Source organism: Hyperolius riggenbachi, chromosome 1, assembly GCF_040937935.1.
Source record: "Hyperolius riggenbachi isolate aHypRig1 chromosome 1, aHypRig1.pri, whole genome shotgun sequence".
Lineage (NCBI taxonomy): Eukaryota > Metazoa > Chordata > Amphibia > Anura > Hyperoliidae > Hyperolius > Hyperolius riggenbachi.
The window spans coordinates 493850715-493878228 of NC_090646.1; the positions used below are offsets into that span (position 1 = coordinate 493850715).

The 27514-nt window shown below is 43.3% G+C and overlaps 1 protein-coding gene across 6 annotated transcripts in view; it reads left to right on the plus strand.

The window, feature by feature from the left end:
- Positions 1 to 27514, plus strand: part of SEPTIN5 (septin 5) — an 80094-nt gene that overhangs the window by 28737 nt on the left and 23843 nt on the right. For 2 of the 6 annotated variants that reach the window (XM_068243181.1, XM_068243189.1), the window contains exons 3-4: positions 13633 to 13707; positions 27354 to 27450. In XM_068243181.1, the coding sequence (XP_068099282.1) occupies positions 13633 to 13707; positions 27354 to 27450 (172 nt within the window). Of the gene's footprint in view, positions 1 to 13632; positions 13708 to 22581; positions 22701 to 27353; positions 27451 to 27514 lie in introns of those variants that run through there. The other 4 variants (XM_068243197.1, XM_068243205.1, XM_068243222.1 and 1 more) reach the window with 4 other exon arrangements.

Genomic DNA, 27514 nt, shown 5'->3' on the forward strand with positions numbered 1-27514 from the left:
CCTAAAATACCTCTTTTATGTGGCAGAAGACCCAACCAGACACAGCTTACCACAAGACTTGTTTCCCTCCTGATCTTATATTTTAAGCCTGACAGCAGATTCTGGTGTGAGGAGAACTTGCTGCTGTAGTGCCGTACCTGCGTGGAGGGTCACATGATCACCTGAGCAGCCACACTGTAGGGGGAAGGGACAGGCACCCCAGAATTTTCGATTACATCTGTTGGTTGAATTTGGAATTGGAGTCTCTGAGATTTTGGTGCAGAGAAGAAATCGTTTAACCGAATTAAGTTAGTCCCAGGATATGGTTGTTGTGATGGTCAGAGTTGGTTAGGTGTAGGCAGGCTGTAGGTGTAAAAGTGAACCCGAGGTGATGGGGAAAAAAGTTAGAAAGTTACAGAGATGGAGGGATGACACTAGAGGTATGACTCTGGATAGTCCAGAAGATTCCCATGTCCTCCTGGATACCACTATTGCCAGGGACCCTCTAAACCAGGGGTCAGGAACCTTTTTGGCTGAGAGAGCCATAAATGCCACATATTTTAAAATGTAATTCGGTGAGAGCCACACAATATGTTTCAAACTCGGACAGTAGGGCTCACGTCCCTGTTGCCATGGTGATGTGTATACAGTTGATCCACCGGGCTCTGGAAGTGTCAGACACGTCTTCAGCTTCTCTTGGGTTTTAGAAAGATTAGCAATTTCCCTGAGAGCCAGACAGGAGAAATACTGACTAACAGCTTGTACAATTAGCCAGCTGACTTGGGGGTTGATTCACTTTGTAGCACGAGATCCCCACGCTTTGGCCCAATAGGCTGCCTGTCATGTGACAGGCAGCCTATTAGGCCAATCAAGGTGCGGGGATCTCGTTCTACAAAGTCACAGGACCTGACAGGGTCCAGAGTGGGACAATTGGAGCAGCTGTTCGTTTTGACGTAGTGCGAGTAAGTTAGTAGTGCATGCTACAGCAGTATTGTGCACTACTTTGAAAATTTTACTTGCGGTGCCACATTAAAGGAAAACTTAAGTCAATATAGCGTATATATAGACGCTATAGCAGCATAGAGGGTGATAGCAGCGGCTGGGAACGCGGTGAAATCAGCCGCGTTCCCAGCCTGTCGGCGGCTGTCGCCGAACCGGAAGTAGCCGCCGGCGGGGACAGGACGATCGGAGCGGGGCTGCGAGGGCACCATCCAGCTTCGGGGTGCTGAGGGATGCCCCAGGTGAGTAAATGTCATTTTTTTTATTTGACTTAAGTTTTCCTTTAAGGTGTGCTGCTTGAGCAGTGTACTTTAGTGAATCAACCCATACTGATTTGTCTGTGAGCCAGATGTAGCCATCAAAAGAGCCACATCTGGCTCCCGAGCCACAGGTTCCATATCCCTGCTCTAAACATATCTGACAAGAGCTTGTCTGACATATTCTCGTGGCCTCACTCCACATTGTACATGAGCATGGCCCTACTGCGCCTGTGCAAGTACAAATGTTCCTGCGCAGTAAGCCGAGCGGCTGCTTGCTGCTGTGCAGGCCGGACCGTAATTGCACAGGCGCAGTATGACTGTGCTCATGCACAACTTTTTCATACAATCTTACCATTTTTATGTAATATAAGGGAACTGCATAAATTATCCTTTCAGTATATTCACTTAATTTACCCTAATACTACATAGAAATTGTAAGATTGTTTGAAAATATTGTACCATGTATGGCCACCATTACTTTTGCTTTTTTAGCCGACTCTAACAATCACAACCACCTTACCCTGAGACTAAAGCCTCATACACACTCTTGACTAAAGTTGGCTGAGGCAGCCGATAACGATCGCTTCAGCCAATAGTTGCTATGCCATATAACACTATAGCCCGCCCACGGCTTAGTGCCGCAGTAGAGGAAATCTTGCATGATTATGCCGCGGCTTCAGAGCTGGGGGTAAGCTACAGAGCTGGAGGCTGGGCTGTGGATGAGGTAACCCAACCTCCAGACAAAACACCACGGCATTATTCTGTAATGGGGCGGGACCTTATATGGTGTAGCATTTGTGGAACGAGTGAGTAAATAGACTTGCGGCTATCGTAATTCATGATAACATATCGAGTTAGTGTCCCTGACACTTACGTTAAATTACACTGGATTTCCGCTTTAACCCCTTGGGACATAGAGATCACTCCTTCAGCTTGCTTGAAATTAAGAGATTTGGCTCCTTGTTTACCCAATAATAATTGGGGTAAGGCTGAGGCTTGAGCTTCGGCACACTTTAGGAGGACTGCCAGCTGACAGCAGGTGACTGTCGGCAATAGGGAATCGCATACAGTGTGCAAAAAACCCCAAGATGGCTGGTATTTTTTTTCTCCTGCAGTGGGAAAACCCACATTACCTCCACTTCCTTGTGATTCTTCATAGGGAACCTTGCGCATTTTCAAGTGTGTTTTTTTTTTGTAGTGCGAAAAACACATGCAAATTTGTGTAAGTGTGACTCCCTGCCTAAATGAAGCAAATGCCGAAAAGGTGTTAAGTCTGTTGATCTCAAGCCAATTATTTTGGTCATGTAGACATAGCCCAGCCTTAACCCTAACATTAACCTAAGCCGCCTTGGCCTACTCCTTAAGCTAGTGATTACTTGCCTGGCAGCCTGGGAAGGTATCAGCAGAGGAAATCATAGTCCTCAAATCATACAGCGCTGTGGTGACCTCATTCACTGTGTAGATGCCTTTCATGTGTCCCTGTTATTTCCTTCACCAGTACAAAGAAATGTCTGAGTAACACAGAGAGCCTGATTTATGTGGGATCACGAGAAACCATAACTGTCCCTGTAATACTTCCCTACTTCTCCTGCAATATTTGTCTGGAAAGAATTGCAATTGCCTGTATTGGTGGCAAATGTTTGGAAACCTTGCCCATGCTATAGTGAGGGATCCTGAAAAGTAAGTAGAGGAGCCATTGTATGATAGCAGCCACCTGCTGACCCACTGCGACAACTTGTTGTTTTTTTAAATTATAAGTTTTCAAATGATCTCTAGTCTGGAGAGCCTCAGTAAATCAAGGCTGGTGTATAATTACTGTAGGTGTGATTCTTATTTACCTAGCACTGACCAGTGGTGAGGTATTTGTGGAAAGTAATCTGTCTGTCCTACTTTTTCAACAAATGACTGTTAAACCTGACCTCTGAGATGAAGCTTCCTGACCTTACAGCCTAGCGTTGGCCAACTGCAGTCCTCAAGGGTTGAGATCCTCACTTTTGGTACAACTCAAATGAATTGATGGGAATAAATCAGGAAAGGCGTGGTTCATCGAGTAGATCGAGTCTCCATTTCTCGATCCACCCTAAACACTGGCATGGATATGGTCCTCAAAGACTTGAGTTGCACAACCGTGTTATATCCTGGATCTGCACTCAGTTGACAGAGTTTGGGATGGTCAGCGGGAGAGCCAGTCCTGAGTTGTAAGTTATGCCTGCCCCTTCCCCTTTTCACTAATCTGCTCCCATTAGTCAGTTGTCACCATCTTTAGTCATGTTATATTTATAACAGGATAAGTGGGTAGCAGTCTAACTACAGATGGCCTATAAGCGCAGCATAGTGTAAACAGTTGGACACAGGTTAAAGTTAAAGCCTCGGGAGTAGTGATTGAGTCTAATCAATCAGTGTATGTTAATTAAATTGTCTATATGTATTTACGTCAATAGGTCATTGGCTTGGAGGCTTTTTGCTGATCACTTTTTGCAGTTAAATCCTCCTGTGTATGGTATGCTTGTGGATGGACACATGCCTCAGCATCCATCTTTGGGAGAGAAAAGTCCTCTACCACATGTAATACCACAATCTATTGCTGAGCATTGCATTGTGAATTTTTCCCTTTCCCCTAATTACTTTGCCATTGTTTTAAGCTTTGCAGTTGTCACTCTTCTCTCAGTGTCTATTTGTTGTCAAGGTCAAGTTTAATATTACAGAGGTTGCACAGGAAAGCTTCTGTAAGAGTCCAGGAATTTGCATTTAAAGGGACTTGCTCTAAGTAACAGAGAGTAGGATTTCCTGTCTTTTGTCCTGGCATTGTGTGTTACTATGTCTGCTGTGCATTAACTGAACCAAGGCTTCCGTGACATCATCTACCCTAAAGAAGCTATTTCCCGACAGACAGCGTAGGCACGTATGGGTGTATAGGATTAGAGTGGACTTCTAGCCAAAAATCAGCCATTATTTGGAGTTTAAATTTCCTCTTTATTTTTATCAGTAAAACATGGCTTCCATACTCCTGCTACATTTATATTTGCTTCAGAATAGAAAGTAGAGGTGGGAGCAGTGATAGCTTTAGATGGTTCTTGACTGAGGTGAGCAGACTGACGCGAATCTAGTATCCGATGCTTTGCCGAGGTCTGAACTGGCCACCTGGTGGATTTGTGTGCAGGCCAAGTCTATTGTTCTCCTGCTCCATGCCTTCCACCATTCCCCCCCCTCCATAGCAACAGTGTGTGTCACTAGCCTAGATATAGAAGTATTATTCAGGTAGTAGCTTATCTCCTGACTCATTGGCCCAATATGCAATTAACTTTTTCTCCTTAGTTTTCTCCTAGGTGATATTTTCAAAATTGGCAATAAAATGCTTTTTAAACCACCAGCAAGCTAGAAAATACTCAAAATAATTTTGATAGTACTTTCTCACCTACTTTTTGGCACTTTTTCAATTGAAAAGTGCTGGAAAGATATTTTAAATCCAAAATGAAAAATTATCTCCTAGGAGAAAACTCAGGTGAAAAAGTGGATTGCATATGGCCCTTTGACTTAGAAGCTTATCTCCTGATTCATTCAGGTAATAGGGTATCTACTCACTCATTGAGGCAGTAGCTAATCTCCTGACTCGTTCAGGCAGTAGCTTATTTCCTACTCATTCCGGTCATAGCTTTTCTCCTGACTCATTCAGGTATTAGCTTATCTCCTGACTCATTCAGGTAATAGCATATCTCCTGACTCATTCAGGTAATAGCATATCTCCTGACTCATTCAGGTAATAGCATATCTCCTGACTCATTCAGGTCATAGCTTTTCTCTGGACTCATTCAGGCAGTAGCTTATCTCCTGACTTATTCAGGTAGTAGCTTATCTCCTGACTCATTCAGGTAATAGCATATCTCCTGACTCATTCAGGTAATAGCATATCTCCTGACTCATTCAGGTAATAGCTTATCTCCTGACTCATTCAGGTAATAGCTTATCTCCTGACTCATTCAGGTAATAGCTTATCTCCTGACTCATTCAGGTAATAGCTTATCTCTTGACTCATTCAGGTAATAGCATATCTCCTGACTCATTCAGGTAATAGCTTATCTCCTGACTCATTCAGGTAATAGCTTATCTCCTGACTCATTCAGGCAGTAGCTTATCTCCTGACTCATTCAGGTAATAGCATATCTCCTGACTCATTCAGGTAATAGCTTATCTCCTGACTCATTCAGGTAATAGCATATCTTCTGACTCATTCAGGTAATAGCATATCTCCTGACTCATTCAGGTAATAGCATATCTCCTGACTCATTCAGGTAATAGCTTATCTACTGACTCATTCAGGTAATAGCATATTTCCTGACTCATTCAGGTAGTAGCTTATCTCCTGACTCATTCAGGTAATAGCTTATCTCCTGACTCATTCAGGTAATAGCTTATCTCCTGACTCATTCAGGTAATAGCTTATCTCCTGACTCATTCAGGTAATAGCTTATCTCTTGACTCATTCAGGTAATAGCATATCTCCTGACTCATTCAGGTAATAGCTTATCTCCTGACTCATTCAGGTAATAGCTTATCTCCTGACTCATTCAGGCAGTAGCTTATCTCCTGACTCATTCAGGTAATAGCATATCTCCTGACTCATTCAGGTAATAGCTTATCTCCTGACTCATTCAGGTAATAGCATATCTTCTGACTCATTCAGGTAATAGCATATCTCCTGACTCATTCAGGTAATAGCATATCTCCTGACTCATTCAGGTAATAGCATATCTCCTGACTCATTCAGGTAATAGCTTATCTCCTGACTCATTCAGGTAATAGCTTATCTACTGACTCATTCAGGTAATAGCATATCTCCTGACTCATCCAGGTAATAGCTTATCTCCTGACTCATTCAGGTAATAGCTTATCTCCTGACTCATTCAGGTAATAGCTTATCTCCTGACTCATTCAGGTAATAGCATATCTCCTGACTCATCCAGGTAATCGCTTATCTCCTGACTCATTCAGGCAGTAGCTTATCTCCTGACTCATTCAGGTAATAGCATATCTCCTGACTCATTCAGGTAATAGCTTATCTCCTGACTCATTCAGGTAATAGCGTATCTCCTGACTCATTCAGGCAGTAGCTTATCTCCTGACTCATTCAGGTAATAGCATATCTCCTGACTCATTCAGGTAATAGCTTATCTCCTGACTTATTCAGGTAGTAGCTTATCTCCTGACTCATTCAGGTGATAGTTTTATCTCCTGACTCATTCAGGTAATAGCATATCTCCTGACTCATTCAGGTAATAGCATATCTCCTGACTCATTCAGGTAGTAGCTTATCTCCTGACTCATTCAGGTAATAGCTTATCTCCTGACTCATTCAGGCAGTAGCTTATCTCCTGACTCATTCAGGTAATAGCATATCTCCTGACTCATCCAGGTAATAGCATATTTCCTGACTCTTTCAGGTAATAGCTTATCTCCTGACTCATTCAGGTAATAGCTTATTTCCTGACTCATTCAGGTAATAGCATATTTCCTGACTCATTCAGGTAATAGCATATTTCCTGACTCATCCAGGTAATAGCTCATCTTCTGACTCTTTCAGGTAATAGCATATCTCCTGACTCATCCAGGTAATAGCTTATCTCCTGACTCTTTCAGGTAATAGCTTATCTCCTGACTCATTCAGGTAATAGCTTATTTCCTGACTCATTCAGGTAATAGCATATTTCCTGACTCATTCAGATAGGTGAGTTCACCCACTTGCCATAGAGATTGTTGAAAACTTCTACCGCTATCTTTTGAAGGACACACATTTTTAAAAGCTATAGATCACAGGTGTCAAACACAAGGCCCGCGGGCCAAATGTGGCCCTCCTTGTCACTTTGTGTTGTCCTCGAGAGCTTCAAACGTGCATCATTGTGAGCAGCAAAAGAACAACAGTGCACTGCCTTCCCCACCAAGAGGATGACAGTGTCTCTGGTGAAAACATTGTCAGTTTAAGCCCGGGGCAGCAACAACCTTCAGGACCCCTCCTTGGATACCAAGTCCCCACCTCAGTGTGTATTAAAACGCACACCTTTACCCCCTTGACACCATCCACCCACATAGCAGAGTAGAGCAGCAGAACAGTGCAATATTTAGACAGATAAGATTTCCACAGAAACAGCTCCCAGGTGTACACTACTAGGAATAAGCCGGTGCCAAGCCTCGACCAGATTGCTCTGACGGTCCAGGTACAACCAAAGTAAAAAAGGAGGCGGCACACCACTGGCTGCAAAAGGTGCTTGTATTGTGAAACAGGCACTACAGGTTACGGACACACAGGTCCTTAATCAGGTGCATGCACCTCATGAAGGATCTGTGTGTCCATAACATGTAGTGTTTGTTCCGCAATACAAGCACCTTTTGCAGCCAGTGCAGTGTTCTCCCCAGAATTTTTTTTCCAGCTGGGTGGCATGAAAAAGTAGCCGGGTGGCAAGAAAAAGTAGCCGGGTGGGGCGTGATAACAGAATGCAGGGCCAGCTCTTCTCTGCATACAGCAGAGGAGAAGATGAGCCGATGACAGCCGGGTGGCCACCAAAACTAGCCGGGTGGAGCACCCGGCTAAAAGAGCCTGGGGAGAACACAGCAGTGGTGTGCCGCCTCCTTTTTTACTTTGGTAGTGCAATATTTACCTTCTCCAGCGCTGCATCGTGTCTCTTCTATTCTTCCTGGCAGCTGCACGCTCTATGCTTTCTCAACCTCTAGCTTCTGATCACATGACATACATTCGGAGCCAGAGGTATGCAGTATAGAGCATGTGTCTGCCAGGAAGGTTAGAAAAGACCCCAACCAGCACTGCCACAGGTAAATATTAAACTGCAAATTTAAAAAAGGGGAGATTCAATAAATGTTAAATATTAATAAACAATTTGGCCAATGACTTAGTTCTGTGCAGCGAGTGTGAGGAACTAGGAATATTTCCCACCTAGGACCAGTCTGTTATGGGACAGTCCCTGGACGTGAGAGGGCATGGAGAGCGAAGTCCCTCATTGAAAAGCATGTGCTGTATGCATGTGCATTCCTATTATACTCCGTCATTGTTTATATGACAGGACTTTGGTGGAATAAGCATTGGACTGGAGTGACTGAGGTGGTGCTGCTCTCCAGTCTCTTGCTGACCCTGGCTGGGCCTATTATTTCCTTTGTACATTCTGCAGCCAACTCCCAGGCTTTTCTCTCTCTCTGCTTGCTGTTGATACCGTGATTAGTGGCTGCAGTCTGCCTATCAGTGCTGAACCTCTTCCTAAAATATCAGATCACACCCACTAATTAATGCAGCCACATGACTTCAGCACATTCTGCTTTGAAGATTTTCTGTGTTATTAATTTTTGGAAGCCATTGTTTTTCTGTCTGTGGAGGAAATGAGAAATAACTGTGCTCTCATCTCACAAGTAATACTGCCCTGAAGGGGAGGTAAGGCCTGAATTCTGCAGGTTCGGCAGATCTATTGTCCTGCCTTAGGAGATCATCTTTTTCTCTGTCAGACAGAGCCTTCGTGGCAGCTCTGCACTGGGGTATGTGTGCATGTCTAGGAAAGAAAACATTACATGGGAACGTCAAATGGTGGGAAAATGAAGAGCTGCACTCAGATCTGGACCCACAGAGACATTCATATTTCTCTTCTCACAGTCAGTAATTAACAGACCACTTATGAAAACTGCTCTCTAAACTGCTTCTCTAAAAGAGAAAAACACACACACACCCACACACCCACACACTATACACACACTCAAGCACACACTCAAGCACTCACACTGCACATGTACACACACACACACACACACACACACATACTATTCACACACAATATGCACACACACCGTGTGTGCAGAGTCTGCAGACACACATGTACACACTCACATACAGACAAAAACACATTGTAATGTACATACATGCGCACACACAAACTGCACTCGCACACACACACACACACACACACACACACACACACACACACACACACACACACACACACACACACACACACACACACACACACACACACACACACACACACACACACACACACACACACACACACACACACATTTACAGTCTGATGATGTTTGCTTAGAACCGTCTACTGTAATTAACATCATCTCAAGTACCCCTTGACATTGTTGGAAGTATGTCATAATCATCTAGAAATGCTTTGCAAACATTTCTTTATTCTTTTAATGAAATCAAAATACATTTTTCAGGCTTGATTTTAAATGATTCATCATTTTAATCTCAAAACATAATGAATTTTTGACAAGTTCAATTACCAACATAAATACCCCCTGCGATCCATGTACCGTGTGTTGAAACCTTGGCAGTGGTGTATAGCATGACCTAACTTAGGAATAATACCATGCTCTGATCTCAGAATGTAAAATGCAATGGCCTTGCCAAAATGTGCTATACAGCCCTCTTGGCCTTTATACGAAGCATGCACGAATGTGATTTTGTGTGCGCTTTTCCTGAACATGGCATGCACAGGAAGGAACTTTATAATGCGGACATTAGCGGGTGGAATACAATACAGCCGGACAGGAAAGAATGTGTGCCATCCACTAAAATGTTCCCAGATGCCTTACATCACAATGCATGTGAACACGCTCTGTACTGTGAATGGTAATATGAAAGTATATGGACCTTTATGTTACCATGCAGACAGCACTGCACATAGTGGGAATGAGTCCTTAGGCCCCTTTTGCACTTAATCAGTTGCTCTCAGTTATAACTGAAAGAGAACTGATTATTAAAATAATGCCCATGTTTTCCTATGGCTCAGTTCCCACTGTACGCGTTTTAACTGAAAGCTTTTTCACAATGCACTGCTATGGAAAAAATACATACTAATGCATACCAACGCATTAAGTGTAAAAGGACCCTTAGTGTTAAATGTTTGTATTTTTATATTTGATAATACATTATGATTTTATTTAATACGAGTGATCTGTATGTGTAGGCGGTACTAAGTGACAGTGCTGTTTGCTCTTTGCTTCTAAATGAGGGCTTAAAAATAATTAAAGCCCTGCTTGAGTTGAGTACAAGATGGTTGGTCAGGTGCACGCCTATGGCTGGATGCTAGACTGTAGGGCGGAGGATCTCATTCAAATGGAAACAGGCAGTAGTTGTTGCAGACCGCACATCAGAAGCTTACCGTATATCCAGTTCCGTTATCCAGAAGTCAGGTAACTATTGAGTCAGGCACCATCTTTAACATTTGTCTCAGGGCCACAATGGGTCAAACTATGATGAACCAAACAGAACTCTACTGGATATACAAAGATACTGCAGTCCTGAAGGTTTGTTCATTTCAATTGATATCACTACAAAAATCACTCCTGAAAGAGTCTTTATGCATTTTTAGTACAATATGTAGTGAAATAAGAGCCCCTTGTATGACATGTGTAAGAACTTTGTTCCATAGTAACTCAGTACTGATATCACGGCAATAAACTTTTCCTGTAAGTGCAGATTATCCATTAGACTGTTACTGCTGTCTTTCTCACTTGTTGCTGAGATTTTGCTTCACTTCCTGTTCCTGGGACAACCAAGTTAATAGTCTGAGCCCACGGTGTCACCTGGACAGGAAGTGTGTGACAGCAATATAAATGTGTGTATGCGTATATATAAAATATGTAAGTACTACCATGCTTTACGTTAGTGATGGTCAAGTAGGCGCAAATAACTTCGAGTTGATGCAATTTTTTTATGCAAATTTATGCAGCTTGAAAATGAACCAATCAAATCCTGCAGAGGTAAAATTCGATTGGTTCATTTTCAAGCTGCATAAATGTGCATTAAATTTGCATACATTTACATCAACTCTAAGTTATTTGCATCTACTTGACAATCACTGTTTTAAACGACACAGCGCTCACCACCTCACACAAAGTCCAGTCCACTGCTTGCTGTTATAAAATCAGAGATAATTCTCCTCACATACAATTCAAGTGTTTACAGCTGCGCCTCTGGAAATTCTTCTTAATTTAAACATACAGTAATTCCATGTCCTAAAGAAAGCAATTGTACAACATAGCGGGTAATCTTCCAACAACAGTACACCCAATGCACTTTTTACACACACTGTGCAGGAATATTCCACCACATGCAGGACGGGGATCAGCTTCCCCCCCTTAGTTTTCCAAGCTCACCATAGTTTCTTGATAGTAAGTGTATCAGCTGTAAGCTTTTCACTCCAGCTCTAAGAATAAAGCATAAGAAACGCTTCTCATAGCGTAAACAACGTCTTTTAATATGGCTAGTAGCCCCAATAAAAACATGCGTACAGATAAAATCAGTAAAACAGCATATCTCACATCTCCATATAGATGGCGTCCAGGTCTCTCCGCATCAGCGCCGGCAAACCCGACCGTCTGGTTCAAGTCGGGAAGCGTACGTATCTACTACAAGTCAGGAAGCGTACTTGACCACCACTACTTTACGCATCCTTAGGGCCCGTACACACTGATAATCGCCAATAACAATGCCATCTTGTTTTTTTAATCAAAATGCTACTTGCGATTTTTGTGCGTTTGCGATTGTGATTTTGCTGAGTCTATCTTTTCCTGTTGCTAGGTCTCCGGAGTCCTAGGATTGTTGACCTAAAAACGCAATGTAAATCGCATACATTGTGTTTTTACTGCTCTTCATAAACACAAACCTACAATATGTGCTTCAATCACTGCAATTGTGATTTCCTAAAATAGCACCGCACCACTGTGTAGGGCGCCTGGCGATTTGCATTATTTTTTCAGAGACCTTGTACATGCGATTGTAAAATCACAGCTCAGCCAGCATGTACAGTCCCATTTATGTTACGTATCTACTGTAACTAGTGGAAAGTTTACCCCATCTAAAATAGCATTAGCCAGAAATTTGCTGCATTTCATGTACTGTTATTATATGCATGCCTACACTAAAAAGTAATGTCTTTTTAAGAGTATCTACAGCAGTGAGTACTGCCCCATAGGGTACTGCAGTGCACCTGGGCTGGGCTGTGAAGCTGCTTTGTATTTGGTTTCTGTGTGTCAATGACTGCAGCTGCTCTCTTGTCACACGCAGTGCCTGTCACCCCTTTCCCCAACCCCATAATGCTCCAGTGTTACAGTCTCTGGCATTTGTTGTGCAGACACATTTGATTTATATGTTCCCTTTAAGTCAGTATAATTTTAGCATTGTGGTACAGCAGAAAAAAAAAAGATCTGTGGAAATACACAATTAACTCTATAAACAAATACAAGCAATAGCGGTTCATAAAACTAGCACATTGGTCCTAAAGCTGTAATAGTATGAGCTGTATAATCATCACAATCTAGCCACACGTTCTTCATTTTGCTGCTGAAAATTGTCAGAGGAATGTTGTTTTTGTCTCTAGGCTTTGGGATTCTGGTGCATGTGGAGTAATAGGATTAGGAAGGATATATTCCTTGGCGTTTTACTGGTAAACAATTCAAAGTATAATGAGCACCCTGTGTTTCAGAACTAAGCAAGGAGTAAATGCATGATGCTACCACTCTCCAGGTATATAATATATATTTATACACCAACAATGGCCTTCTTTATCAGAGCTCCCCAACACATTATTAGCACATAGCTGTACCCCACTTTCCACACACAAAGTGCATGCTTGTCTGCCTGTCACCTCTGTATCACCTGAAGCCAGCTATGATTTACTACTCATGCCTTGCCCATACTCCCATTTCTGTGACGGAGGCCACAAGCCTTCATTTAGGTGTGCCCAGATGCCTGAGGTCAGGGAGGCAATTGTTCCGCACTGAGTAACAACATCACTGGGTTCAGGTCTGTGGGTGACATTCATAGAAAAAACAAAGTGCTGCGGCACGATTGAGAAAGTCAGAGCATTACTATTAAGTAAAGGTGTGCTCAGAAATAAAGCCTGTAGAGCCTGCTGGAGTACTATTACAGCACAGGAATTTCACATGGTGCGCTGGCCCACAGATTTGCCTATGGAACACATTTGCAGAGCATGGGTGCTCATTGCCTCTTCATGAATGGAAAACAGAACGTGTGCCTCATCCCACATACATGAAAGGCATCCAGCCCTGAGCCTCATTCTTTGCATATGGCATACACTTACAAACACCATATATTTCTTGTTTATTGCCTAGGTCTGCAGAGATCTCTTCCCTTTGTAATCCAGCCCTGGCCTCAATAATCTCCTGAAATATTTCACTACTCTATTTTTTATTGCTGAGAGTTAAGCACGGTTGTATTGTAGTCCAGGCTTACTGTGATGGATAGTCGTGTGCACTATTGTTCAGCTAAACATATTTTTATAGCCTGCTTTTTAAGGTGGATGCCTTGCATCACTTTTACTTTGTCTGCAGTCCATGAAAAGTTATGTCATTTTATCTCTTCCAGACAGCAGGGTTTGATGGCTTCAGAAGTGGTTTGACATTGGGCCCCCATGAGGGCCGCCCTCAGTCCCTAGCCACGGTAAGAAGACCTGTCTGCTCCTGCTCCCTGCCTATGGCTTGTTGTAGAGAACCCCTTCTTTGTAGCACCTAGCACCCTGTCCTGCCTGTTTCTCTCTCCTCTTCTACCCTTTATTGCAACCACTCCCTATAGATGGCCTTGCTGTAGACCCCACATATCTCATCTTTTACCTTGTATTGCAACCACTCCCTCTAGATTACCTTGTAGTAGACCATCATAGTCTCTCCCTCATCAACCCTGTACTGTAACCACTACCTCTAGATCACCCTGTAGTAGACTATCATAGTCTGTCCCTCTTCTACCCTGTATTGCAACCACTCCCTCTAGATTACCTTGTAGTAGACTATTATATTCTTTCCCTTTTCTACCCTGTATTGTAACCACTTCCTATAGATGGCCTTGCTGTAGACCACCAGATCTCTCCCTTTTTTCACCCTGTATTGTAACCACTCCCCATAGATGTCCTTGAAGTAGACCACCGCAGTCTTTCCCTCTTCTACCCTGTATTGTAACCACTCTTTATAGATGGCCTTGCTGTTGTCCACTATAATCTCTCCCTCTTCTACCCTGAATTATTACCACTTCCTATAGATGGCCTTGCTGTAGACCGCCACATCTCTCCCTTTTTTACCCTGTATTGTAACCACTCCCTATAGATTCAGTACACACCATGGGCTCGATTCACAAAAGGGTGCTAACTCAGTTTGGGCATGCTAACTACGGTGCTAAGCAGTTATCACGCCCAAAGCTTTTATTGATCGCGCGCAAAGTTTAGCGCTGCACGGTGTGCATGAAATGTTGCACCGAGTGAGAACCAAAATGTTGCACCGGGTGCCCCTAAAACGTCGCACCGGGTGCACCCAAAACGGCGCACTGAGTGACATTTCGGGCGCACCCGGTGCAACGTTTTAGGGGCACTCGGTGCAACGTTTTAGCTGCACCTGGTGCGACGTTTCACGCGCAGCGCTTAAACTTTGCTTAAAGGAGAACTGTAGTGAGAGGTATATGGATGCTGCCATATTTATTTCCTTTTAAGCAAAACCAGTTGCCTGGCTGCCCTGCTGGTCTATTTGGCTTCAGTAGTGTTTGAATAAGAAACAAGCATGCAGCTAATCTTGTCATATTTGTCAAAATTGTCAGAAACACCTGATCTGCTGCATGCTTGTTCAGGGTCTATGTCTGAAAGTATTAGAGGCAGAGGACTAGCAGGATAGCCAGGCAACTGGTATTGCTTAAATGGAAACAAATATGGCAGCCTCCATATCCCTCTCACTACAGTTCTCCTTTAAGGGCGTGCTAAGGGGCTTTTAGGCGTGCTAAGTAAGTTAGCACCCTTTTGTGAATCAAGCCCCATATTTCTCTCTCTTTTACCCTGTATTATAATTGCTCCCTATAGGTGGTCTTTCTGTAGACCACCATAGTCTTTTCCTTTCCTATCCTGTTTTGTAACCTTGTCCTATAGTTGATGACCTTGTATTAGATCACCATACTCTATCTCTCTTCTACCTTGTGTTATAACCACTTCCTATAGATGACCTTGCAGTAGACCAGCACAGTTTCTTCCTCCTTTGGCCTGGTCTAAATCTCACAACCTCCATGACCCTTGTTGACCTTCCTATATTTAAACTTTGTTTTGCAATTCTTGCCCTCTGTAACTGTACAATCCCCCCACTGTCCTTTTCATAGGTGCAAGTAAAGTTGTCTGTTGCAAGTACTGATTTTAGTGCTAAGTCTGCACCTCCTATTTTCAGCTGTTGCTTGTGAATGTATTCTTCTCTCTAGGATGCTAACATTCCAATCACCTCCGCTCTAGCAACTGTGCTTCCAGACCTTTCATTTTCTCACACACTGTGATCAATGAGATTATGTGATGGTGGTAACATGTATGGCATTATGCAACTATTCAAATAGGTGGTGGCAAATATTTTTTTTATTATTTTCCATGCTTCTGTTACCATTTTTGTCTCTGCATTTTCCACCACTTTTTTTCAGCACTGAGGCCTCTTTTCCATGACTGCACTGTGGGCGATGCAGGTGGCCGTCACAACACAAGGCACTGCATTGCTCTGCAACTTTCTCCAATGCCATTGTGAGCCTATTCAATTATAATGAATGGAATGGCACTGCGAAGGAACAGAAATGCATGCTGGGGACATCAGACAGTGCAATCTATGCACTTCAGATGTCAACCAAACTGGTTGATTAACTTTACCGGGGCCCAGTGGTGGAACAAGGGGTGGATAGAAGACCGAGAAGGCTCCATGGGATCCAAAGCATTCCCTTGCCATGGGAAACGATCTTATTTTTTTTTTTTTTTGATTGCTTCAGTTTTGCTTTAGCCTCGCACAGAAAATGGAGACTTGGGAACATAGCACATTCTTATTTTCCACATAAAAACAAACCACAAATACTAGGCACACATTAAAAATAACAAACAACACCACCCCAGTTAAAGAACACTCCTTCCGTGTTGTGGTTTGGATTTTGTTGCCACCTCCTATACGCTTGTGTTTTCTCACCAGGGCACAGAGCGTGGGTGCCAGTACTGGAAATATGGCTACAGGGGGCATACATACCACACATCTCACCTTCCACCCACTCTCAACAACCACAGGATCACTTCTACCAGGGCTTGAATGCTTTAGAGGGCCACACTGTTTCAAATCAAACAGAACTTGGTGCTGCAAAAACACATTCAACTCAGCAGAGCAAATTCATGTGAAAGAACAAGCTGCTGTACCTAGCCTCTCACAGCTCTCTGCATTGCATTCATCAGCCTGTAAATGTAGCACTGATACACCTAGTGATTGCTAACCAACCAACCACCATGACAAGGGTGCACTGGTGCTGCACAGGTGGTTAACTAGATAAAATGCAAACTAGATTTGTGCTGACCAAAACAATTATTGTGATTATTTTGAGTGAATATTTAGTATTATAGTACATATATAGTATGTACTATATATACGGTAGTACAGGTGTTCCCAGAAATTGTTGACATGATGAGTGATCAATTGTGATGTCACCCCCTTCCCACCATCCACCCTTCATGACACAGAAAGGGACACTCTGCAAAGAGCTAAGCAGAGTGTCTGATCACTAGTTGCTTCTAAAGACCACTGCTTACCACTTTAAATGACAGTTATTGCAAGTGTGTCAGAAGTTTTAAAGTGCCCCATTATCAGTAAAATATTTGTCTCAGATGCAATCGTTCTATCAGATTTTGCGGGATCTTAAGCAATCAGAATGTAATTATTGATTGTTCCCAGGTCGATTAGGGAACTTTAGATACAATTGTAAAATCTAACATTCCAGTCAACAAAATTCTATATTTCAATGGACTATAGAATTGTTTTACGTCGATTTCCGCCCCATATTGCATTTGATCATAAAAGTCTGATTGAATGATTGAATTTGCGGAAAATATTGGCCCATAATTGGGCACCTTTAGTCCCAGAATCTCTCCAGTAGCTGAAGGCTATCAACAGGTAGTAGGTGCCAAAGAAATGCAACTTACTGGCTTTGGGCAGTTCTTGGACTATTGGTACAGAAGCTTGGACTATTAAAGTACCCCTAACCTCAGATTCAAATAAAAATACTTGCCGCCCCCCGTTCTGCTTAGCCAAAATCTTCAACTGGAGCAGAGCGTCGATGATGGGCAGGGTGGAAGTGTCAGTACTTCCTCCTCTTTGCCCGTCATCAGGAACGCCCCCTCCACTTACCGCTATTAGTTTCTGTCTGCACAGCGTGCTGTGGAGCTGCGCTGTGTGCGGTCTCGAGGTAATTTAGCTCAGAATGATTGTGTACTAATACAGCTATTAGTTCACTATCGTTCTGAGCTAAATTAGCTCAAGACCGCACACAGCGCAGTTCCCCCGCAACCAAACCTGTTGATTCTGTAATATTTTAACTTCTTACTGTTTTCGCTGGAGTGGTTCTTTAATCGTAACTATGGAAAGGTTTCTATAAGCTGCAGCAGAATGGCCATATGGACCATTAGATGTAAACACAGCAACATGCGCTAAATCTGTCCTCAGTACTGGGTCTATAAGCATAACTCTAGATGAATTGAAATAGATAGCAATAACTTCAAGCTTCAAATTACACAGCCCAAAAAGGCCTTAAAAATTAATATTTATATAAATTATAGCCATGTATGCTTTTTAATTGCAAGTATAAATCAGCATTCAAACTGTATGCGGCAATAGTGGTACTTTATCGATTCATAAAGGATTTATGGTCTAAGGGCTGGTTCAGACGGATGCTTGCAGAGCGTTTACAGCGCAGCGTTCGGGGCTTGGCGTTAAACGCTCCCATTCAAGTGAATGGGAGCGTTTGTACCAAGCTTTCACGCGCGTTTGTACGAACGCGGCGTTCGGGTCCCGATTTTCCCTGGCGTTCGAGGAGCCCCTGGAAGCTACATGTAGCTTCCAGGGGCGGTTAACCGCGACGGGTAATGTCCCCCTAGGGCAAGAAAAAACACGACCGCATCCGAACGCAACGTAAACGCTGCTGAAAGCCCGAACGCATTGCCGCCGCGACGCCAACGAACGCAACGCCTCCAAACGTCCGTCTGAACCAGCCCTTACTGTAACAGCTGTGAAAGAAGGTAACCACATCCTAAAAGCACCCTTTTCACATAAATGTTTTATATATGTGCTCAAATATACCAGAAAAATATGACGCTTGGTACAAGTGTATGATGTAAATGAACAGATTGTTTTTCAGCCTGTTCAATTTACAGACTACTGCTGCCCTCTGGTGTTCGAATACATTCGCTGCATATGACAATTCTATTTTGCTTGTTATTTAGACCACAGATAGGAAAGCTTGACGTGGGGTTATTCAGGCAGTTATTTGCCTGGTGAGGTCTTTGTCAGACCATCACTTGAACATCTCCTGCACAGGCATTTTTTCAATGTCCTAACGGGGGAAGTTACTGCAAGAACTGCAGCATGCTTTGCCTCGCAGGTGGCTTCTCAGGTCACCTGTTACGGGTGCAGCTAGAAATCATTACGCCCCATAGCAAGGCTTTGATTGCCCCCCCCCCCCCCCCTTCCACCTCCAAAATAATTACAACATTTTCGTCACAATTCTGCTCCGTTACCTTGGCAAAGGGGACAGCCGTGGCCCCATAACGGTCATTAGTTGATTGATTGTTCTGTTGTTACAATTAGTAAATATACAAGGATTTATTTTACTATTGAGTGTGTGGACCCTCTGGATTGTTCTATTTACTTTAATGGTCTGCACCTTGCGGATGGTATGCGACTTCAAATCTGCCATTCAAAAAAATGTTAAGGCTTCACCCACACACACCACTTTTATGAAGCCAGAGAGGGACGTCCATTATTATGTAGCTCTCCAGTAAAAGGCATTATATATTATTATTATTAGTATTAGATAGCCCCAGGTAGTCCTTAGTATAGGTAGCCAGAAGGAGCCCCCAGTAGCAAGATGTAGCATAGCAATCCCCGCATTCTCAGATCCACAGGTTCTAATAATCTAGTCATACCCAGAGTCCACTTGGAAACTTTTGGTTCCAAAGCCTTCTGTCATGCTGCCCCTACGTTTTGGAACTCCTTACCTCAACAGATCAGGACAGCTCCATCCCTGGACGTATTTAAATCCAGACTGAAAACCCACCTGTTCTGTTTGGCATTTCCAGAAATATAACTTTTCCTGTGTGAATACTTCATCCTACTACCTATTACTGAATCTGAGAGAGCCTAAGCGCTTTGAGTCCTATGAAAGAAAAACACTATAGAAATGTTATTGTATTATTGTATCCCCCTCACTGTCATGCAGAGTATTGGCATAGAGGAAGTGACTCTCCTCTCTGGACTCCACCAAAGATCTATCCAGGCATCCTCGTAACGTGACAGTGAGGGCGCTGTTGTTATGGAGACAGTGATGCCTGGAGCATGGTGAAGCCTGGAGAGGCGTGCCACTTCTCCTATGCTCCGCTGCCAATAGGTCTCCATGAGGCCTTCCATGTACCTCCATTTCACCGCGGACACCGAGCTCCCAGTGGCTACAAGCCCCATAGGAGACACTATGGATGCCATGGTGATCTCTATGTCATCCATCATTACAGACTTGTTTGGGGACACTACCTACATCCTTCTAAAATGTGCCTGCTTGCTTTTCCTTTTTTTGTGCTGCTGAGGTTTTTGCTTGCTTTACATTACATACAAACTTTCTGGATGCTTTAAAAGACACCTGTAATGAGAGATATATGGAGGCTGCCAGAGACTCTCTGGAGAGAGTGAGTAGATCCCTGTAGCTTTGATGTGGGTGGGTGGGTGTTAGGGAAGTGGGTAGATCCTAGTAGCTCTTGTGTAGGGGAGCAGGGAGATCCCTGTAGTTCTGACATCCGTGAGTGCAAGGAGAGCATGTAGATCTATGTTGCTCTGATGTGGGTGCGTTTAGGGGGAGTTGGTAAACCTCTGTAGCTTTGATGTGTTTGGGTGTAAGGAGAGTGGGTGGATCCCTGTAGATTTGACATGGGTGGGTGTAGGGGGAGTGGGTAGATCCCTGTTGCTCTGATGTGGGTGGATGTAGAGGGAGTGGGTAGATCCCTATAGCTATGATGTGGGTGGATTTAGGGGGAGTGGGTAGATCCCTGTAGCTCTGATGTGGGTCGGTCTAGGGAGAGCAGGTAGATCCCTGTAGATCCTGGGTGTAGAGGATGCGGGTAGATCCCTGTAGCTCTGATGTGTGTGGGTTTTAGGGGAGTGGATAGATCCCTGTAGCTCTGATGTGGGTGGGTGTTGGGGGAGTGGGTAAATCCCCATAGCTCTGATGTGGGTGGGTGGGTGTAGAGGGAGTGGGTAGATCCCTGTAGCTGTGATGTGAGTGGGTTTAGAGGGAATGGGTAGATCCTGGTAGCTCTGATGTGGGTGGGTGTAGGGGGAGTGGGTTGGTCCCTTTACCTCTGATTTAGAGGAGTGTAGGGGGAGTAGGTAGATCCCTGTAGATCTAATGTGGGTTGGTGCAACGAGAGCAGGTAGATCCTTGTAGCTCTGTTGTGAGTGAGTGTAGGGAAAGTGGGTAGACCTTTGTAGCTCTGATATGGGTGGATTTAGTGGCAGTGCGTAGATCCCTGTAGTTTTATTGTGTATTGGTGTAGGGGGGGAGCGAGAAGATCCCTGTAGCACTGATGTGAGTGGATGTAGGGGGGGGCAGGTACATCCCTGTAGATCAAACATGGGTGGGTTTAGGGGGAGTGGGTAGATCCCTGTAGCTCTGATGTGGGTGGGTGTAGGGAGAGCAGTTGATCCATGAAGCTCTGACATGGGTTTTGGGGAGCAGGTAGATCCCTGAAGCTCTGACGTGGGTGGGTGTTGGGGAGCAAGTAGATCCCTGAAGCTCTGACGTGGGTGGGTGTTGGGGAGCAAGTAGATCCCTGTAGCACTGATGTGGGTGGGTGTAGGGAGAGCAGGTAGATCTATGTAGCACTGACATGGGTAGGTGTTGGGCAGCGGGTAGATTCCTGTAGATCTGACATGGGTGGTGTAGGTGGAGTGGGTAGTTCTCTGTAACTTTGTACTGCTTGATGCGAGTGGTGACACTAGTAAGATCAGCATTGCTTTCATCTGATGTAATATCGTGTGCCTGGCAGTATCCTGGTAATCTACTGATATCAGTCAGATGTACCGGTAGATAGTTTACCTAATAAGAGGCCACATCTAATATAGCCGAAGTAGCCGATGGAAACCCACACAGACATGGGGAGAGCATACAAACTCTGTGCAAAGAGTGTCCTGGCTGATGTTTGAACCTGAGCCTGGAAGGCCGGACTCCTAATCCCTTGGCCAATATGTTGTCCAAGTATATGGGAATGCCTGCCAAGCACTTAAAAAGCTGCCAAACGTTTATGACGAAAAAAAATGAAAGAAAATAGAGTGTGTTAATCCCCATAACCACCAGTCAGACTCATACTGCATTGTTTCTAGTCAGTTAAGAAGAAACATGAGTTGTTGCTGTGAACCAGTCTCATTCTTTTTGCTAAACTTGAGGTCGCCATACATCTAGCGATTTTGATTCATTCGACTTAGCAATCGACTTTCTTAGGCATACAACTTCAGTGGGGTTGATCGAAAGTTGATTGAGAAGTGGCCCACACACTACAAGCAATATCCTGTGATTTAGCTTCACTAACTGATCTGATCTGATCAATGTTGTGCCTCCATGCTCTGTATGCTAAAAATTGATTCAGTATTGATCGAATGATATGTGAACAGTAGCTGATTTCTGTGCAATTGACCGATAACTTCCATCTTCCTCAGTTGACTAGGTCGGTCCTTTTCGACATGATATCGGCCACTTTTAATCTATCGCGCATACTAGAATCTCTCAATTCGATAAAATGATTAAATTGAATGGTCAATCGTACAGCCAAATTGCTAGATCTATGGCCACCTTTAAGATGTTGCCTACAGGGATACATTTTAATTTTCTTCTTCAGTGTATATTAAGTACACTGACATACAAGAGTGTTGGCTGTCCGCAGCTGAAGAACACTTCTTTTGTTGCTTGCAGCTATCAGATGAAGGCAATGAAAGACACTGGGCAGAGTACTGAATGCCTGGCTTCCTGCAGCTGTTTAACTCATGTACTGCTGTGATTTGTTTGTCTGATTATACAGGGTTAACGGTCCTTCCTTCCCTATCTCTCCCCTTATCCTCCTCCCTTGCTCTTAAACATAATCTTCTTTCCAATGGGAAGCTACAGGAAATTCCAGGGCAGTGGCTGGGGAGGGCAGTCACACATTCTCTCCGTTTAGCACACATACACACACATATGGATGTGGTCAGTGGTGGGAGGGGATGGATGGATGGGTGTGTGTGCTTGGCGAGGTAACACTGTGCTAGCGGCTGTTGCTTTGTGGGTATGGATGCCATCATAATTCAGGAACTTCTGGCCGAGAGATTATTGTCTCCTAGAACTCTGACACAGAGAACCTATCCTATGAAGCTGAAGGTAACTTGGTATGGAACCTAACTAGCAGAAGCGGGGCAGTGGGGGAAAGAGGAAATGGGAGACTGGGATACTTTATAGGCATGCTTGTGAGTTCATGTGTATACTCATACTTGTGAGAAATATCCTGCAAGCGTCATTCGGCCTACAGGTCACATAAGTACTGAGTCTTTCTGTGCTCATCTGTGAGGGAATGCAGAAAATACAATTACACGTTTCAGTTTGCTGTTTGAGTTTGTTAATGGTTAACCCTGTGAAAGAGAAGGATTGTTAAAGCAATGCACAGGAAGAAGTGGTGGGAGTAATTGCAGATGTATAGCAACTGAAATAAGAGGAACAAAAGAAGAATATGATGCAGTAAATGAATGATGAGACAGAATGTATTTATAGACACATATGTGGGAGATAGTAGGCAATAATTGCCTGTAGTTGTGTGTAAATCCTTATATTGGGCCTAGCTCACTATTAAAACGGTGGGCCATGAATACTTAGTGCACATATGTGCCTCTGCTTCTGCTTATACATGTCTTCTGTGCTGTGTGGTGGTCCTGTGGCTGTGACAGAACAAAGTCATTGCTGAGATTGTGCATGTGAAACTAACTGGTCAGCACAGTGCCTGACAATGAACAAATAGATGTCACACAACAAATGATTATAGGTCAGAGTCCAGTCCACTAAGCAATCTGGCTGGTGTTTCCACGACCACTATAAACTGTGATTTTTAAGGTACATACATATTTTCCGAAGTACTGGGCCCACATATTTCGAAGGCTGTAGTTCTAGCGCCCCTCATACTATTAATGAACTCTGAAATTACTGACAGGATGTGTGTGTCTCACAGTCCTGCTGGTGCTTTAGGGCACTCACAGAAGTGCTGGTAAGAGCTGCTCTTGAAACACATTAAACACTTATCTCAAGTCTGTTGTTATTACACTCTGAAGCAGATTCATCAAAGCCAGGGGAAGGGAAATAGATGCCAACTGCATCATATGCCACATTAATTAGTTGCAGATTTATAAAAAAAAATGTGAAAAGAAAATTAGAGCAAAATTGATGCCGTTGCTTCTAGCAACCTGAATTCTTCACCTGGGAATCTGCTTTCATTTATGTACTTGTTTTGCTCTGACTTTCCTTGCATTGTTTTTGATAAATCTTCCCCCTCCCCATGTGGTAAGCTATTCTTTGTTCTGTGGTGTGGAGTAGACACTGCAGGTCAATGAGATTGCATGATAATAATTCCAGTCTGCATCCAATTTCATTGGCCAAATTCCAAGCTGCATGCACTTTGCATGCAACCTGGAATTATTAGCATATGATTAAAGAACAACTGAAGCGAGAGGGATATGGAGGCTGCCATATTTATTCCCTTTTTAAGCAATACCTGTTGCTTGGCTGCCTTGCCGATCCTCTGCCTCTAATACTTTTAGCCGTAGCTCCTGAACAAGCATGCAGCAGATCAGGTGTTTCTGACATTATTGTCAGATCTGACAAGATTGGCTGCATGCTTGTTTCTGGTGTTATTCAGACACTACTGCAACCAATAGATCAGCAGGGCTACCAGGAAACTGGTATTGTTTAAAAGGAAATAAACATGGCAGACTCCATATGCCTTTATTTATTTATTATTATTTATTATTATTTATTTGTTGTATTTATAAAGCGCCAACATATTACGCAGCGCTGGACATTAATTTAGGTTACAGACAATATTTAGGGGTGACAAACCGCAATATGACAATACAGGAATACAAGAAAACCAGATCACACAGCACAGTATGAGTACAAGGTAATGCTTAGTCAGTAACTGGAGGGGAGCATGGAGATTAGGCAAGTTAGGTTCACTCAAATGCATAGCATGGGTGCACAGTAATGGAGGTGCATGATCAGGTAGGACACAAAAGGAGTGAGGACCCTGCCCAAAGGCTTACAATCTAGAGCCTTTCACTTCAGTTGTCCTTTAAATCTACACATCTGCCTGGTCCAGTTAAATAAATGGCACAGACTTGAAAACCGGGGCATGGAAAACTGTTGGAAACCTGGTACAGATTGGAACAGATACCCAGGGCAAGGATTCTGCTTGCCCTGAGCAACTGCTCCACTTTTTCCCCAGCTTTCCTTTCACTGTTATAGATAAAACTACCTCAATGTCCTTTAACAATTGTAATGCTACAGAAAGCCATTATTCTTCTAGATTAAACGGCTCACTCCTTGTGTTGTCAACCTAAAGAGTAGACAATGCACAGTTTTTATGCCAACTCATGCAGAGTGGACATGGACCAATGAAATGCAATCATTATCATATTGTCCACGTAGATAGGTGCCTGGCTCACCTTTGCTGCATGCTCAGACCTGTGGGGTTGGAGAGGGTAGGAGGAGGGGGATACCATAGCAATAAAGTGGTAAAATCTAAAAATTCTTCAAGCAAAGATGAAATCAGACATAGAGTTAGAGGGTACAGACATAAAACTGTCACCTGATGCAACTACAAATCGTTATATTGGACAACAACCATATAAAGTCTGTACTTAGCAGAAAATTGAACTTTATATACTTGATTGCCTTTGCAAACCTCGGCACGGTGTCAAGCTAAAGGGCCCTAATCGGGTTGTCTAATATGATGCTTTACTGGAGCCTGGATGGGTGTTAGTGGAAGCAATGCGTTATTTACCACTGCAACAATGGCTGCCTTCCAGTCAGTAGTCAGAATCTGCTGATACTCTGATCAGCATGAGATTGTGCTAGGCAGTACAATCATTGATATTCGGCAATTGATTTTTGATTGGAAATATTGATCATTTGTTAGATCGGGTTTGAGTCCCATAGTATAAGTCTAGTTTTAGGTGTCAATAATAGATGCTCATCTTGGCTGTCCTTAATAAAAATGATAGTTTAAAAATATTTGATTAACGTATGAATGGTCAGTGAGATGCTAATAAGTTTGAGTTGATCAAAAGTTTACTCTAATTTTATGCACTTTTATGCACCTTGGTAATGCTCCAGTCAAATGTAGCAAACTCTGGTCAGCTGTACTGCTGCAGTGCAGGCTATGGAGAGTTTATCTCTAAGCAGTGTAAGGATGTGGGGTGGATGATGGGAGATCTAGGCTCACAAGGACAGACTGGCTTCTGCCCCCTCCCAGAAAATGTGGGACATGCAGGTGATGATGGGATAGGGGGAGACGTATGGACAGCTGTGTGTCCATTAGAATTTCACTGTCATCTAAACAGCCAATGGAACCATCATTGGGCCCAGCAACCATGTATTATTAATACACGTACAGGCAAGCAATGCATAAAATTACATGTGTTGCAAAATAATGCAAATAAGCGAACGCATGCATTAAAAATGGAAGACTCAACCAATTGATTATTTTTTTTATATGTTGCTAAACATTTAAACATGTTTTACTGAAGCAGACTTTAGAATTGTAGATGAACACAATACAGACTTCGCTCAAGAGTTCATTAACAATCACAATAAACCGATATAACATTAACAATTAGGAAATCAGCTGTGGTTACAAAACAGGACTTATTATTACTTAGAATGGTCCAATATGTCCTAATAAAATAAACAGTTCAGTATAGAGCTAATATGGTTTGATAGAGCAGCTAATATGTGAGCATTGCTTCTTCTGCTGGTTTCCTGTTGTGACCCATCTAGTTACTGACTCTCCTTATCCACTGCCTGCCCTGAGCTGCAGCTTGTGTCCTGACGCCGATTGTTAGCTGCCTGTCCTGCCATTTAGCTTGTATCATGATTTGTTTCCTGTCCACTGCCTGCCCTGATCTCAGCTAGTTCCCGATTACATCTCGTCCATACACCAGTCTGCACCTTGGTCAGTCCTCCAACATGGAGAGAAACGGCTCTTTCTGTCTCCATGGGGTGGGATAACTGGAGTTACAGAAAAGTAGTCCATCACCCACTAGTGGTCATCCCTTGGTGTGCTCTGGTGAAGTCCCGTGGCCACTCCGTGCCCTGAAAGAGCCTAGGTTAACCACTGGTGGCAGGATCAACAGTGCCCTACTGTAACATCAACATGTCCCCTTCCATAGCACTTCTTAAGCATTTGTAAATCTGGCAGACTAGATTAGATTTATTTTTTATTGCAAAAAGGTGAGTTCTGTCTATTTCTCTAACGCAGCCTGGAATTTTGTCAGGTGGGCTCTTTGTGGTAATCGTTGGTAATGTTTGATTTACTTTGGATCCAGTCCTGTCTTGATGGTAGGTGGTTCTGTCCATTTCCCCTGCACAACCTGGAGTTTTGTCAGGTGGGCTCTTTGTAGGTAAACCATTGTAATCAATGGTAATGTTTTATTTACATTGGATCCAGTCCTGTCTTGTTGGAGATGGGGATGGCATATATAGTTTTCCTGATTAACAGAAGACCCTCTCTAAACGTAGTTTTCTTGTAATTTGTATATTGAGGAACATGCACGATCCCCACTAGAGACATTCTGAGCAAACATACGATCCTTTTATCAAGCATTTCAGAAAATTTGGACTACCTGTTCCCAGAAGCCCTCATTTTCTTACACTTCACTGTCAGGGTTGGCTTGCATATGATTTCAATCTAGCAATTTTGACTGACATTGTAGTATGGTATGTGTACTTATCTTTGTGAACATTCTTCATTAATTATAGCTAATTATTTTCTTCCACAGGACCAAGAAAAACAATATGTTGGGTTTGCAACGTTACCCAACCAAGTGCATCGGAAATCTGTGAAGAAAGGATTTGACTTCACCCTCATGGTTGCAGGTGAGGGAGAATACAGTATATATTTCAGATTTATGTTCTGGGTACCGCTGACTGGCCTAGTGGT